The following is a 15,612-nucleotide window of genomic DNA, read 5'->3' as shown; positions in this document are numbered from 1 at the left end:
TGCTTTTTCCTGTTATAGCTGGGCCTTCAGAGATGACGTGGGTCCCTGAGGGAGGGGGGCCAGGCCGAGGACAAAATCTGGGTCTGGCTTGCAGGGTTCTGAGCCCAAGCTGTCATCTGCTGACTTTCTCGGTCCTGTGGAGGACACCCTTGCTCACTGAAGCCAAGCGTCCAGATTTTAGACTGAGCTTTCTAAGAAACTAAGAGAAAACCAGACCTCAAAGCAGTTCTTGGGGCCTGCACTGTGGTGTAGCTGGTAAAGCCGCCACCTGTGATGCAGCATCTCATATGGACACTGGTTCGAGTCCCAGCTGCTCCAGTTCTCATCCAGCTCCCTGCTAATGTGCCTGGGAAGGCAGCGGAGGATGCCCTAAGTCCTTGGGCCTCTGCACCCACGTGGGAGGCCCAGACAAAGTGCCTGGCTTCAGCCGGACTCGGCCCTGGCCATTGAGGCTATTTGGGAGTGAACCAGCAGATGGAAGCTCTCACTCTCACTCTCTCTGTCTCTCTTTCTGTCTCTCTCTAACTCTGCCTTTCAAGTAAAATAAATCTTTGAGGGAAAAAAAAAAAGATCAACAGGCGGCAGCAATTTAACTCTCACCACATTGAAGGGCCTGGGGGTATGTTGGGCCTAGGGAACCTGCAATTTGTTCATAAACTACTAGACCTGTCTTCTCTTTCTAGCGCCCAGCAGGGAGCCCCGGCCTGGTCCAGGGCCCCTCAGCTGATGTCTGAGCTGTCCCAGAATATGCTACTCATAGTTCCCTGGGCACAGCGTGCCACGTGCAGAGCCCGAGTTCCTGCCCAGACACCTTCCCTGCCTCCCCCTACCCACGTCAGTCCTGCGCCTGGTGGCAGGCCCAGCTCAAATGTAGCCGTGTATGCTGCAGACTTCCTTGTGGTCCCACCTCACCCCCCAACCCCCTGTCTCCCCTGGCCTGTCGAGTTGGCTGCATGCGTCACTAGGGGGACCTTTCTCACACCAACTCAGAATTAGTTCTGTAGGTGTCGGTCTCGCCTGTCAGGCCATGAGCGCCTCAAGGATACCCTGTCTCGTCACCTTTCTGCAACTGCAGGGCCTGGCTGAGAGCCAAAGACAAGGTGGCCCTGTTGCTGGAGGAGCTCACAGGTCTCTGCTGTGTTCTGCAGCTGCCTCTCTTCACAGACCTACGGGAATCCACAAGGTGCCCGGGCCTCTCCGGGTGTGGAAGGAGCTGGTGCCTTCCAGGCTCCGGGCAAACAGCAGTTTGATGAAAGGGCTGACAGGCTCCTGTGGCGATTCCAGTGGACACCAAGGGCCACGTAGTGAGAACAGCAGGTGCAGGCTCTCACCCTGGCCTGGTCCAGCTGCTCACAGGTCACACAAGGGCAGCTGTCTCGCTGCTCAGAGCACGGTCCCTGGACTAGCAGTGTCTGTGTCCCCTGAGAGCCAGCTAGGAGAACAGGGCCTCAGGCCCCACCCTAGACCTGTGCAAGCCAAGTCTCATTGGTTTAAGATTGATTGATTGGGGCCGGCGCTGTGGTGTAGCTGGTGGAGCTGCCACCTGCAGTGCCGGCATCCCATGTGGGCGCCCGTTCTAGTCCTGGCTGCTCCACTTCCGATCAAGCTCTCTGCTATGGCCTGGGAAAGCAGTAGAAGATGGCCCAAGTGCCTGGGCCCCTGTGCCCACCTGGGGGACCTGGGAGAAGCTGCTGGCTCCTGGCTTCAGATTTGCACAGCTCCAGCCATTGTGGTCATCTGGGGAATGAGCCAGCAGATGTAACACCTCTCTCTTGCTCTCTCTGCCTCTGCTTCTCTGTAACTCTGCCTTGCGAATAAATGGATAGATCTTAAAAAAAAAAAAAAAAAAGTTGATTTTCAGGAGTGACAGAGAGGAGGAAACAGAGAAATCTTCCATCCAGGTCTCCCATGTGGGTGGCAGGGGCCCAAGCACCTGGGCCATCTTCCGCTGCCTTCCCAGGCACTTGAGCAGGAAGCTGGATAGAAAGTACTGCAGGCGGGCCTCAAACTGACACTCTGATACCGGATGCCGGTGTCGCCAGCAATGACTTCACCCAGCGTTCTGGCTCTGCTTTGACAAGTTCCCCAGGCGGTGTGTGTGGACGTGGGAGTGAGAAGCACCTCCACTGCAAGACCACAACTTTCCTGTGGTTCTCGGGCAAGAACCTTACCCCCCCCCCCCCCACACACACACGCACGCACGCACGCACTTCTGCCCAAAGGACCCTGAGGCCTCAGCACCATCGGTTTCTGAGCCCACAAGCCCTGGTTACTGCCCCGGGGTCACCACATATCTGACACCCTGGACTGCTAAGAGAAGACAGATGCGGACTCCTGTCCCTGTCTCTGTCTCGTCAGGTCACTTCCCTTTGCGTCTGCTGCTCCAGAGCTGGTGCTCCTGGCTCTGCTCTGGTTGCTGGGGCAGAGACAGCACTGTGCTGGAGGGATGCTGTGCACACTGGCCTTTGGTCAGGACTGCATCCTGCCTGGCTCCGTGGGCAGAGGCTGTGGGGCACGGCATTGGCAGGCGAGACGCACCTCCGCGGGTCCCCATGCCCTGAACAGAAGTGGAGTGAGAGGCGGCAGGGCCACCTGTCAGGTAGCAGGGCTGTGTATATGTGTGGACGTCTTCTTCAGAAAGTCACCCGTGTGGCCAGGGAGTGCCTGGCTGGGCCCTGCAGTACCAGTACCCATCAGGAATGCCCACACGGTCCCTCTTGGCTCTTGGGCGCTCACTGCCTGGAGCTGGCAGCCTGGGGTACAGGATCCGTGGCTGGGTAGCGAGCCCGTCGTGTGAAGTTTGCTGGGCAGAATCCTCCTCCTCTGTGTTCCACCCTTGTATTCTCTGCTTCTGCATGTTTAGCCTGGAAGGGAAGCTGCTCAGTGGTTTCAGGTTTCCAAAGCATGTAGCACTTGGGGCCCCTGTGGGCTGAGCCAGGCTTGCCAACACTGAGGCACGGGGATTTTGGCCCAGGTGAGCAGTGAGCATTCCACGTGGACCTGGCAGTGTGTCATGAGCTGTCCCTCCCCGCCCTGGGGAGGCCTGCAAGCTGGCCTGGCCCTGCAGCAGGGGGAGCTGGCCCCGAACTCAGTTGCAGGGGTGCTGCCAGGCTTCATTCTAGTGGGGGACCCTAGCCTGCTGCTCAGAGACGGGCGAGGGGAGACCAGGCTCTCTGTGTCCTGGCTGTGGTGCCACAGTGCCCTCCGTCCTCTGGTGCTGCCTGCACGGCCGCTGTGCAGAGAGGCCCTTTGCCAGGGAACCACGGCCTTTCCAGGCTGGCGGCTCTGGCCCAGCCTATGCAGTCATGACCTCCGGTTTCAATCGGGCTGCCCGCAGCCTCCGATTCTGTCTCCAGTTGTCATAGGCTGTAAGGTGTCCTAGCTCCTTGGGATTGACAGCCCCCTTCTCAGTCTGCACCGGAGCTGAGGGGTGAGAAATCCCACATGCACTCCCAGGAAGCCTGGGTGTTCGCTACATACTCTCACTCCAAGAAACTGGTGTGGCCTGTGCTCACAGAGCCCAGCCCTAGTCCCCGGGACACACACGGGGCCAGGTGTCACCACAGACTCTGTGGCGTCCATCAAGCTGTCAGCCCCCATCTCACCTGCCAGAGCTAGCTGAGTCACTCCCTGCTCTCCCTATATTGTAATCTTTTTTTTTTTAAAGATTTATTCATCTGAAAGGCATTGTTAGAGAGAGGGAGAGACAGAGGCAGAGAGAGAGAAAAGTCTTCCATCCCCAGGTTCACTCCCCAAATGGCCAAAACAGCTGAGGCTGGGCCAGGCCGAAACCAGGAGTCAGGAGCTTCTTTTAGGTCTCCCACGTGAGTGCGGGGACCCAACTGCCTGGGCCATCTTTCACTGCTTTCCCAAGCACATTAGCAGGGAGCTGGATCTTAAGTGCAGCCGGGACTTGAACCGGCGACCACATGGGATGCTGGCGTTGCAGGCAGCAGCTTTACCTGCTACGCTATGGTGCTGGCCTCTCCTTTGGAGTCTTCACAGCAGTGCATTGTGAGGCCCCATGGAAGTCCAGAAATGGCCTCCTCTCCCGGAGCACCACCTGCCATACAGCTCTGAGCCCACCTACGAGTGCACAGCCCAAGGAGCCTGGAAGGCTGCCACCCTGTCTGGTGGTAGGTCTGCCCGGCCCCAGGCTTTGTGGTGCCGATGGTGAGGGGAACAAGTGGAGGCTGCACAGAGGGAGAGGCCCACGGGCAGCAGCAGCAAACCTGGTGGAGGGGGCAGGGGTTGTAGCTGCCCTGGGAGCCCCGGTGCCCGCACGTGGGAAGTGCGACAGGGAGTCCCTACTGCAGGGAAGTGCAGCGTCCCGGCCAGCGCTCATCCTCCTCTGGGAGGGCCAGTGTCTCCTTCCACAGATAAGGGAACTAAGGCCCAAAGACAGGGAGGAACCAGCTGGCCAGTGGCTGGCCAAGTGCTCCAGAGCCCACGCCCTCGTCCTGTGGGATGCACGCCTCCCCCGTGCTGGCCAGCATGCATGACTGGAACTGGGGGAGGCCTCCCATGCTGTCCCACAGTGCATACCTCCCACAGCCTCGGCTGCTGCGGTGCCGCTGGCGAGGTCCCTGCTGAGCGCAGGGCCTGCCCACACGGGAGCCACCAGAGTCGTGCTGTACACTGGTCACGCTCTGCCACCCCTCAGAACAGGGAGGGACCCCGCTCCACATGGCCCACTTCCGCTGTGCTTCTGGGGAAACTGAGGTGGGGGGTGGGGCAGGGGGCTTCTGAAGACTCCCTGGCCAAACCAGCCAGGCCAGACACAGGAGATGAGCTCAGTGGGTGGAGCTAAGGGTGTCTTCACTCGCAGTAGAGTCTGAGCTGCAGGTAATTGGGGTGCTCGGTGGAGGAGCCGGGCGGCAGAGGTGTGTGTGAAGGGCTCTCTAGCTAGAGATCCTCAGGAAGCAGTCTTTTGGGGTGTGACTCACCGTCTGAAGATTTGTCTCCGTTGAAATTACTTTTCAGGCAGTGTCCCGGGCGCAGCCGGTGACAGGTCTGCCTGCTGGCAAAAGTGGAAGACAGACCTATGTCTCGAACTGGGTGTTGTGCACAGCACGGTTTTACTTGGGTGCTAACTCCTCGGCGCGTTTCTCTGCCCCAGAACATTTAAGACAGGCTGTCCTGTACATCGGGACCCCTGGGGCAGTAGAAGGAGTCGGACAGTCCCATGTTCAGCACCCAGCAGCCTCGGGGCCCAGACAGGCTGTGCCGTCTCCCTGAGACTCCATTGTCCCGGCTGTAAAATGGGGATAGGCACAGCTGTGGTCGTACTGGGTCTCTGGAGATCCAGGGGAAAGATTGGGCTGAAAAGGCATAGCAAGCCCTAGAGGCTGGTGCGTTATCAGATTTGTTATTGGTGTGCAGGGGAGGCTTGCTGTATTAAATAAAATCTCATTTAATATAAAGACCATATCCATAAAGAGATTCTGAGCGGCCGCCGAGGGCCCATTAACGAGGCTCATTCCCTGTTTTGCCTGGCAGTGAGAAGCAGGGCCGGCCTCAGAAACAGCCCCGGTGCTCCAGGAAATCCTACCTCCGAATCCTAGCAGCAGTTTGCTTCACAAGTTTGCAGAGTCTTCCGTTCTTCGGCCCCTCCCCGAGGTTGGGCCACTGGTCCCCTGGGTGTGGGGGCCCCTCCCCTTGTGGGGTGGAAGTGGTTGGTGTGCCTGAGCGGGAGTCTCCAGCCTGAGTCACCTGGAGGAAGTGTTAGAGTGACTGTGGGACCCCGCCCTCAGAGTGCTGGTTCAGAAGGGCCAGGTGAGGCTGGCGTGGCTGACCTGGCAAACCCCCACCCCCGAGAGTTCCCTGAGTACACCTGGCTGGTAGGTGTAGGGTCAGGGCTGCATTAAGGAAGGCGTGTCACCTCCTAAGAAGCCTCCCCCCAGGCTCACCTGGGTTAGACGGGGCCCCCTCCTGTGTGCTCCAGCCACGGCCACGTTTGTCGCTGTGCTGATGCTGGGTGGCCACCCCTGACCCTCCCAGTCTCATCCAGTAAGGCTGAAAGGGTGGAGAAAGGCCAAGCCAAGGTCTCAGCTGTGCCTGCTTCCTAAACAGCCCTAAACTGAGCCTGCTCAGTTGTCTGAATCCAAATAAGGCTAAAGTGAGGAGGAATAGGGAGACAGAACCGCGGCCCTGCCGTCTGTTAACCCTATGAAGGCCTGCAGGGTGAATGTTGCTCCGTTGTCACCACACAGATGACTCTGCTGAGGCTCAGAGAGGGTGAGCAGCTGGCCCACTGTCACACAGCAGTGAACTCGGGTCAGGCTGCCAAGCCCACGCTGTTTCCCCTGTGCGTTTATCACCAGTGCAGAAAAGGCCTTTCGCCCTGGGTGGCTGTGGGGTGGCGTCGGTGGCTGCTGAGGCAGAAGCAGGTGCACCTGCTCGCATTGGCCTCCGGACGTGGCGCCGTGGGCCTCAGATGCACATGTGCAGGAGCTGGTGCCCAGGCTGCACATGGGCACTGTCTGCTCACCATTCCCATCATGCCCGGTAACTCACCCTCGGCTGCTGGGAACAAACAGGCCTGACCTCAGACTACCTCGGGGAACCTTCGCCCTGGCCACAGCCGCCTGCTGCACCCCGTGGGCTCCCAGGATGCTTCCTGCCCCACGTAGCTACCCAGCATGCCCTGGGCCTGGGCAGAAATGAGCAATTGCGTCTAAAGCAGGAGCTCTGTGCTGTGTAATGAGTAACAGTTGTAATTAATGTTTAACACATGCGAACAGCAGGTCTGACGAGGAAGGGGGGATTCCAGCGGGAGGTCTGGATCGCAGGCTTCCTGTGGCTAATGTGTTACCGAGGGACAGGTTTTTCCAGTCGGCTTTTCTGTTTGACAGACGGACGGGTGAATTCGTTGAGTGACCTACAAGTGGAAACGTTCCTGCAGGTGCCCTTGGCTCTTGTGTGGGGCAAGAGGCCAAGGTGTGAGAGGCTGTCACTGGCAGGTCACAGGTCTCTGTGCATCCGGTCCAGAAGGACAGAGACCGGCCTGCCTCATTCATACCTGGGCCCCCACCCAGCTCCCGGTGCCTCCTTGTGCATCGTGAGCACTGGGGTGTTAAGTGATGAACTAAATCAAACCTCAGGAGAGCACCCCAAGTTCTCCTGAAGCCTCAGGGAACCATGGGGTCCATGTGCTGTGCACTTGTCTGCAGCCGAGGCAGGGAGCCTGCAGGGAAGGGCATCTGGGGTGCTGTGCTTGGCCTTGTCCGGCCTGAACTCCAAGGTGGAGCGGAGAGTGTGTCCCCGCCTGTCAGGATCGGCTCCAGATGCCATGTGGATAGGCTGGTGTGGCAGTGCCTGGCCGGTGGGCCCTCAGGCCACACTGCCGGAGCAACTCATCTCCACAAGTTCCCAGCCCACCCCACGCAGGTCCCAGGTTTGTGTGTGGGAGAAGACTCACTTCCTGGGGACTGGGAGTGTCTGCAGAAGACACCCGCGTCAGACCTGAGCAGGTCCCAGGTGGGTGTAGTTGGTGGGGCTGGGCCAGGGCGCCTGGATAGAAAGCCCCCTGCTGCCACGGCAGATCCCTCCATTTCTTCCTGTGTAAAAAGGGGCGGCGCCAGGCGCTGAGTCAGGGCGCAGTGAGCGCTCGGTCGGCCCTCGGCCCTCAGCGTCACTGTCGTCATTGCAGTTGTTTTGAGAACGCGTTGCACTGTGGACAGGATTTGTGCTGGGCATCCAGTTCAAGCAGAGCTGTTGACCTCGGGGGAGTGAAGTCACTTCTGCAGCCCCGTCTCTTCACCTGCAAAATGAGCTACGGAGGTGAAGGTGGCTGCCTTGGGCGGCTGAGGAGGCTTTTGCCTATGGGTTATCTAGTCGTGCTCATCAGGCTTTCTCCTTGGGTTGCCCGTGGCCAGGCGCCCACCCGTGGAGTCCTCGTGTCCTGCGGGAAGGGATCGCAGACTGGAAGGCAGAGCTGCACCTCCTGGGCCAGGCCTGCCTGCCTGCCTGCCTGCCCGCCCAGCCCGGTGGCCTTCCTGGAACCCGGGCAGCAGTGACAATGAGGAGCTCTGTTCTCCGCTCCTCCCTCGCCGGATGGCAGTGCAGTGCCCTGGGGCCCGCATGCGTCCATGAGGTGAACACAGAGGCCTCTTGTCGGCGATCCTGGAAACACGAGCTGTACATTTGCTGAGGTGCATGCTGTCTTACAACCTACGTGGGAGGAGAGCCAGGCCCGCTCTTGACCTGGCTGGAGGGAAGGGCTCTCATCTCTCTGGGTCTCCATTTCTCCACCTGTAAAGTGGGAATTCCAATAGAAGTCTCCTTCAGGTAGTTCATTAAAAGAACAAGAAGTTCATTAATAGAATTAAAAGCTTTATTCTTGACCAGTGCCGCAGCTCACTTGGCTAATCTTCCGCCTGCGGTGCCGGCACCCCAGGTTCTAGTCCCGGTCGGGGCACCGGATTCTGTCCCAGTTGCTCCTCTTCCAGTCCAGCTCTCTGCTGTGGCCCGGGAGAGCAGTGGAGGATGGCCCAAGTGCTTGGGCCCTGCACCCACATGGGAGACCAGGAGGAAGCACCTGGCTCCTGGCTTCGGATTGGCCAACGGAAAAAGGAAGACCTTTCTCTCTCTCTCTCTCTCTGAATCTGCCTGGGGGGGGGGGGTGGGATAGGTTTACTCTCTTGCAAAAAGATCGGAAGCGCAAGCGTAGCTTTTTCAGAACATACGCCTCCCGGGAATGATTAGCAGACCCGTGTCTGTGGGCGAGGGTCGGGTGACACAACACGGTGTGTGTGACTGGAAAGTGGGCAGTCAACGGTTTGTCATCTGCAGGTGTCTGCGTTGTGAATGTTTCTGGTATTTTCATGGATGCCAGAGGCCACATAGTCCACCCCACCTTCCCCGGGGTCACAGCTGCCCAGAGAGCAGACAACCAGGGAGTCCCAGCCTGGGCCTCCACACCAAGGATCAGCCTCTGGACCTGGTACGTCCACAGTGGTAGGAGGTCCGTGAGCCAGCACCAGGCCCTGCTGTCAGCCCGCGGCTTACAAGCGAGCCAAGTTCACAGCCAGCCTGGAGGCTCAGCGGCCCTACCGAGCCCTTGACGCTGCACACGACGCCTTCCTTTAGTGGTGCTGAGTCTGCCTGAAGGAGGCTCCATCTCCTGGAGGCTGCAGGCCAGCCAGCAAGGGGCAGCTGGAGGGTCCAAGCCTGGAGAGCAGCACAGTGCCTCAGGGGTCGCCAGGGCTGGGGCTGCTGCCTGGTGCGGCAGCCTGTGCTCTCTGTGCGGGGCATGAGTCCTTGACACCAGGCCTCATTCCTGGAAACATGGGCATTAACAGCACCAACCTCCGGGGACAGCCATGCAGGGCAGTGCTGGCGCATCAGATAAGGTGACACCTGGGACGCCACATCCCACGTCGCAGTGCCCAGGTCGCAGTTCCAGCTCCGCTTCTTTTAAGATTGATTTATTCTGAAAGTTATAGAGAGAGAGATCTTCTATCTGCTGGCTCACTCCCCAAATGGTCACAATGGCCTGTGCTGGGCCAGGCCAAACCAAGAGCTTCATCCAGGTCTCCCATGTGAGTGCAGGCCCAAACATGTGGGCCATCTGCTGCTGCTTTCCCCAGGCCATCAGCAGGAAGCTGAACCAGAAGTGGAGCAGCCAGGACACGAACTGGCGCCCGTGTGGGATGCCAGTGTTGTAGGCGGTGGCTTGACCAACCGTGCCATAGTGGCGGCCCACCAGCTCCACTTTGATTCCAGCGTCCTGTCCGTGTGCACCCTGGGAAGCAGCAGGTGATGGCCCAAGTGCTTGGGTCCCTGCCACCCATGTGGGAGGCTCAGATTGGGTTCCCTGCTTTGGCTCAGCCCTGCCCCAGCCGAGTTGTTACAGGCATTTGGGGGGTGACTAGCAGATGGTAGATTCTACCTGTCTCCTCTCTTCCTTTCAAGGCAAACAAGTGGATTTTTAGAGAAGCTGCCCTTCAGGTTTCCTCCCTGCCTCTCACGCACAGGAAGTGCTAAGTAAAGAGTATGGCATTTTTCAAAACCAGTAGGACCATTTGAGTGGAGGTCCAGTTCCTAAGTGGACTTTCTTGATTAACAAGTGGAGGTCTTGTGGTGCTTGCGGCTTGGGGATTCTAGCAGGAGTCCGGGGAGAGAAGGTGGCGTCTGATCTATGGAAGGAGCGGTTATGAGCTCACCCGTGACCATGGAGTGGGGGACCTGGACCTTGTTACCCCTCCACAGCTCTCCACTGGGCAGCTGTCCCAGCCCGGCACAGAGATAAGGCAGCTGAGGCTCAGAGAGGACGCACCCAGGATCACATAGTTGGGTACAGCGGCAGAGGATCAACCCCAGGGCTGTGCGACGGAACTGGATATCGGCCGTGCGGGCCTCAGAGGAGGCAGGCACAAAGCCCCGTCTTGTGGAGCGTCCGTCCAGTGCAGGGGCCATGGTGTAAGCAAGGGGCCTCGGGGCTCAGAGGGCAGAGGTGTCCTGGCTGGGGTTTGGGGCAAAGCTTGCCCAGGAGGTAGCATTGGAACCGCACTGCACAAACTGGCAGGGAGTTGTGCAGACCCCAATGGTGAAGAAAGGGACACCGTGGACAGGGGGAGCCCCAAAGGCTTTCTAGGGGAAGATGCACCTGGAAGGTCAGGCTGGAGCCGGCTCCCTGAGGACCACAAGCCCCCCAGAGGGGAGTAGGCCCTTGCTGTGGGGCACTGGGGAGCCAGCGAGTGTGTAGCCCAGGAGAATCTGCTTGGGGAGTTGCTCTCTGGCTAGCTCCAAGCACTGGACAGGAAGGAAGTGGTCCCCATGGGGATACGTTTATTTCTCTGGGTACACACTTTCTTTCAAGACTTATTTATTTGGAAGGCGGTTACAGAGAGGGATCTTCCATCTGTTAGTTCACTTCGCAAGTGGCCGCGATGGCTAGAACTGGGCCGATCCGAAGTCAGGAACCTGGAACTCCATATGGGTCCCCCACATAGGTGCAGGGGCCCAAGCATGTGGACCATCTTCTGCTGCTTTCCCAGATGCATTAGCAGGGACCTGGATCGGAAGTGGAGTGACCAGGACTTGAACCGGCATCCATTTGGGATGCCAGCACTGCGGGTAGCAGCTTTAACCCACTCCTCCACACGCAGGCCCCCGGCACACCCTTTCAGAGTGCCTGCTCCGTGCCAGGCACTGCAGTGAGTTCAGGGTAGACGAGCCTGGAGCGGGCAGAGAGGCACTGGATCCTCTGCCCTGGACACTGCCCTCTAGGACACCCCAGCTGATGGGAGAGCCCTGGGGAGGGGCCGCCAGGGGCTGTGAGCTCTCGGCAGGTGGGGTTGGAGCAAGCTTTGCTGGAGGGGGTGTGCCAGGCCTAGGAGGCTTCCAGACGCCCTAAAGTGGAGTAGGTGGGCAGCCCTCCGGGTGTGTGTGGGGAAGGAAGACCCCTGAAATGGGGAGCCTCTCCTGGAGGTCCCCTTGCCCCTGTATGCACACCACAGCCTGAGCCCTCCTCCGAGACCCTGGAGGGGCTCCTCTGCCTCTCCTCCTCGCCTGGTGCCCACACGGCCAGCTTGTTGGGAGGTGCCTCGGGTCATCTCCTGTCATTGGACTGGTGGATGTCAGGTCTGCCATTCCACGTGGAGAGCCCCAAAAGCCTGGAAGAGGAGCCGGGTCTTAAAGGACGAGTCCTGTCTCCAGGCCAGAACATTCCAGAAGGTGTGTGGGACGAGACAGAGGTGCCGTCTGGCTGAGCGCTGGGGGATATGAGCCAGGCGACCCCTCCACCAGTCACAGGGGTCTGGTCCCTGTGTCAATGGAGCTGAAGTCAGACGGAGTCCGGCGCCTCATCTCCCCAGTGCCTGGCCTCGCTGCACCCCTGCAGGGTTCCGACTTCCATTTTTAATTGCCTATAGGTGGGATTAGTTAGGCTCCCTCGTCCCAACAACTCACGGGGGAGCACATTCTCTCTAAACGCAGATATTCTTTGGAGGGATTGTGTCTTTATCTTTTGCAGAAAAATCACTAAAGTAAAAGAATTGCCACTTTAAATTGCAGATTAAAGAGAAACTTAATTAGAAGGAATGAAAGCAGTTGTGTTTAGAGCTTTTGTTCTTAATTTTTTTTTCTTTTGCTGTACTCGGGAGTTTGCATATTTGTATTTTAGGTGAAATGATTTGCCTAATTAAGCCTGTCAGTCATCACCACCTGTTCTCTCTACACTATATGGCTCTATTATTAAGCTTGCCAGTGAATGTATAAATTAATTCAGTGGGGAATTACAGTGTTGACTAGGACATTCGGAGGATTTATCCAATTTATCGGGTATGAAAACTGGTATTTTTTCTCAATAAAGCAAAACAGCAGCTCATTAGGTTTCTTCATGTAATCCTCCTCCCTTGAACACCTGTTCATGTGGCAGGTCCGGTGCTAGGTGTGGAGACTGGGGCACATGTGGTTCAGCCCCTCGGGCTCGCTGGGCACCCAGCAAGGAAACCGGTCATCAGGGTGCCATGGGCTGAGATGGAGGTGGGGCTTGGAGCGGGGGTGAGGTCAGGGGAAGCTTCTTGGAAGAGGGCGGCAGGTGGGGATTTTTCCCTGGCCTTGACCTATGCCTAGCGCCACGTATGTGCGCATTGTGGAGGGTCATAGGTGACAGGCTGCCTGCCAGGTCGGGCTGCAGGGCACAGCCCCGGGGATGGGGCGGCCCTCCCTGATGTCTGCCGGGCCCTGGAGGGGCAGAAGTGTTTGCAGGTCCCGGATGGTGGCTGTTGCTCAGTGGCTGAAACTAGAACGGGTTGACGCCCGCTCCTGGGTCCTGGTGGACAGTGCCATGCACCCATCAGGGCAAGGCTTCCCCAGTGCCTTCCAGGAGCGAGGGTTGGGTGCTGCGTATCGGGTCAGAGGCACGGCCTGGCGTTCTGGTTGGCCAGGAGGCTCTGCCTTCTTGTGGCTCAACGTGGGCCTGCAGCTGGGCGTTGTGCCGGCCCTGGCTTGGTCTGCTCAGCATCCTGTGTGTGCTGGGCGCCTTTTCACAGCTGTGTGGGGACTCTGAGAGGTTCAGTCACCCAGGCAGGGCACAGAGTTGGTCTCTGGCAGGCTTCACAGAGGGGCTCAGATCAGCTCGCTACCTTACACGAAGCCCCTGGTATTGTATCTGCATTGAGCAGGCATGGTAGTGATAAAAGGAATTATTTCTTGTTAAGGTTTGTTTATTTGAAAGGCAGATGACAGAGAGGGGGACAAAGATCTGCTGGTTCACCCCCAAGATGGGCCCTGCAGACAGGGCTGGGCCAGGCCGAAGCCAGGCACTCCATCCGGGTCTCCCATGTGGGCAGCAGGAGCTCCAGTACTCGGGCCATCTGCCACTGCATTCTCAAGTGCATTAGCAGGGAACTGGATCAGAAGCAGAGCAGCCGGCACTCGAACCAGCATTGTGATAAGGATGCCAGCATGGCAAGCAGCAGCTTAACCCACCGTGGAGCAATGCTGGTCCCAAAAGTAAATATTTATGAAGTTCATTAAGTTAAATATTATGCAGCGGCTCCCCACAGGCGCCTGGTTGAAGCCGCAGGAGGTAGGTACCATTGCTATTCCTGTACTTAAGAGAGAAGCTGAGGCCCACAGGTGGGCTAAAGGGGGACTGGCTCTTTCCCAGGAGCTCTTCTGGCAGCTCTGGTTTCAGCTGTTTGTGGGGTATCTGCAGGGCCCTGGGGTGAGCGGCACCCCCACGGGCCCAGGGTGGCGAGGGAAGCCGGTTAGATGCGGTTCACCGCGCTGGCCTCAGGTGGATGCTGGCCAGGTCCAAGACAGGCAGTCTGTGCCAGGGGCCCACGCAAGGCCATCAGAATGAAGAGGAGCAGCGTTAGGGGACCCGAGTGGAGCTCCATGGGAGCAAGGAGGTAGGTGTGGCCGGAGTGGCCCCGGGCAGGACAGGAGGGGAAAAGCCACTTGGAGGCAGGTTTTGGCACAATGGATAGGAGGAAGAACTTCATCCCCTGAGAACCGAGCAGAGGACGGGGCCTTGCCCCTCGCTGGAGACACACAGCCCCTCAGACGTGCCGTGTGGGTGGGCAGCACCTGTGTCTTGTCTTCAGGAGCCGGAATCTGGCCAGCCGTGGCTCGCTCTGCCAGCAGCTCTGCCTCCTGCCAGTTGCATAGCAGCAGCTGGAACGGCCAGACAGGCCCCCCGCATCTCCCCCGCCCCCCGTCTCCTTAGGCTGAACTCCTGGTAACTGCGACCTTTCTCTCCCCCGCAGCCCAGTTTAACGGCGGTGAGAAGCGGCAGTCGTCCCCCTCGCCTTCCCGGGACCGGCGGCGTCAGCTTCGTGCTCCTGGTGGGGGCTTCAAGCCCATCAAACATGGCAGCCCCGAGTTCTGCGGGATCCTGGGAGAGAGAGTAGACCCCGCTGTGCCGCTGGAGAAGCAAATGTGAGTTCTGCAGGAGTGGTGTCCTCACGACTCCCCCCTCGCTCCAGCACGTGCTCTGGGGCGGGGCTTGGCAGAGCTCCAGGGGTCTCTCCGCCCCTGCTTCCCCCTCATCTAGGGCCTGAGGCTCGTGGAAGACCAGGAGCCCCCTACCAGTCAGCAACAGGCCTGGGCCCCCAGCCCTGCATCTTGTCCCCAGCGTAGCCTCCGAGGGCGAGTGGAAGGGCCCACACAGCTGTGCGCACTGCTCGTCCTCACCGTGCAGCAGATGAGTTCTTGAAAAGCTAAGCGTGAGACTTGGAGTCAGCTGGGTTTCTTTTCTGGCCGCGGTCCTGTTTCTGCACGTCTGCTGCATACCGGTTGCGCAAGACCTCCCCTCTCTCCGTCTCTCTTCCCAGGCGTTTCTCCCCTCTGCTCAGTGGCCAGGTCCCGTTCGTGCTGGCCCCCAGTTCTCACGCCCTTTTGCTCCTCGCTGCCCCCAGCGCTGCGCTGGGCTGGGCCCTCGGCCACCCGTAATTATCATCTCCCGGCTCTGCTCCACAGCCTTCGGGGGCTCCCTGTTACCTGCAGGGTGGAACTCCATCTCACCAGCCTACCATTTGCTCTGGGAGTCGCCCCCAAAGTCCTTTCCCCTTTCTTACCATGCCACATCCCTCGGCTAGAGTGAGCTTCTCCAGGAACTTTGTGCCTTCGGGTGCGTGATTGGCTTCACAAGCAAACGCACCGTCACTGCCTTGATGAGAAAATCCAGATCCAGGGAGGTGCAGAGCCTTGGCTGGGGCCTCACAGCCTGGAGTGCACCCCAGCCTCCTGCCCTTGACCCCACACACTGCCTCGCTTCCCCGCCCTTGCTCCCCGTGCGACCTCACACAGCACACACTTGGCTCAAGGGTTGGCAGCCACCAGCACGCCCGCCTGGGAGCCTTTCTGGCGTGTGGCGCCTATCGTATTCGGCCTGGCCTGGGGCTTCTGTGTTTGGTGCAACCTGCAGTGCCTCCCTCATGGGCAAGGGTCGCTCAGAGAGCAGGACGCAGGCTTTCCCAGTGTCGGCCCGAGCTGCCAGCCCTGGAGGCCACCCAGCTCCTGCCTTTGGACTATGCTGGGGAGCACCACCACTCCCGCTGGTTGTCCATCCTTTGTCGCAGCCACGCAGGCTAACTGGCCGAGGTCTGTCTTCTTGTTGTTGTTTTTTTAAGATCGATTTATTTATTTGAAAGGCAGAGT

General features: G+C 58.9%; 1 protein-coding gene and 1 long non-coding RNA gene across 2 annotated transcripts in view; one reads left to right on the top strand and one right to left on the bottom strand.

Moving 5' to 3' along the window:
• The window catches only part of SHB (SH2 domain containing adaptor protein B), a 119,510-nt gene that overhangs the window by 83,198 nt on the left and 20,700 nt on the right, over positions 1-15,612 (top strand). The window contains exon 4 of the mRNA XM_002707961.6: positions 14,220-14,391. Within this exon, the coding sequence (XP_002708007.3) occupies positions 14,220-14,391 (172 nt within the window). The remainder of the gene's footprint in view (positions 1-14,219; positions 14,392-15,612) is intronic.
• On the bottom strand, positions 5,575-6,654 carry LOC149128815 (uncharacterized). The gene is made up of 3 exons (XR_016224449.1): positions 6,517-6,654; positions 5,910-6,015; positions 5,575-5,712 (listed from the first exon to the last, which is right to left on the bottom strand). It is a non-coding gene; the product is annotated as an uncharacterized LOC149128815 (long non-coding RNA).

This window comes from Oryctolagus cuniculus, chromosome 1, assembly GCF_051225735.1.
Source record: "Oryctolagus cuniculus isolate XC-2025 breed Fujian yellow rabbit chromosome 1, ASM5122573v1, whole genome shotgun sequence".
In the NCBI taxonomy this organism is placed as follows: Eukaryota; Metazoa; Chordata; class Mammalia; order Lagomorpha; family Leporidae; genus Oryctolagus; species Oryctolagus cuniculus.
Note: the sequence above shows the minus strand (reverse complement) of the source record. Positions and strands in the feature narration are given on the sequence as shown.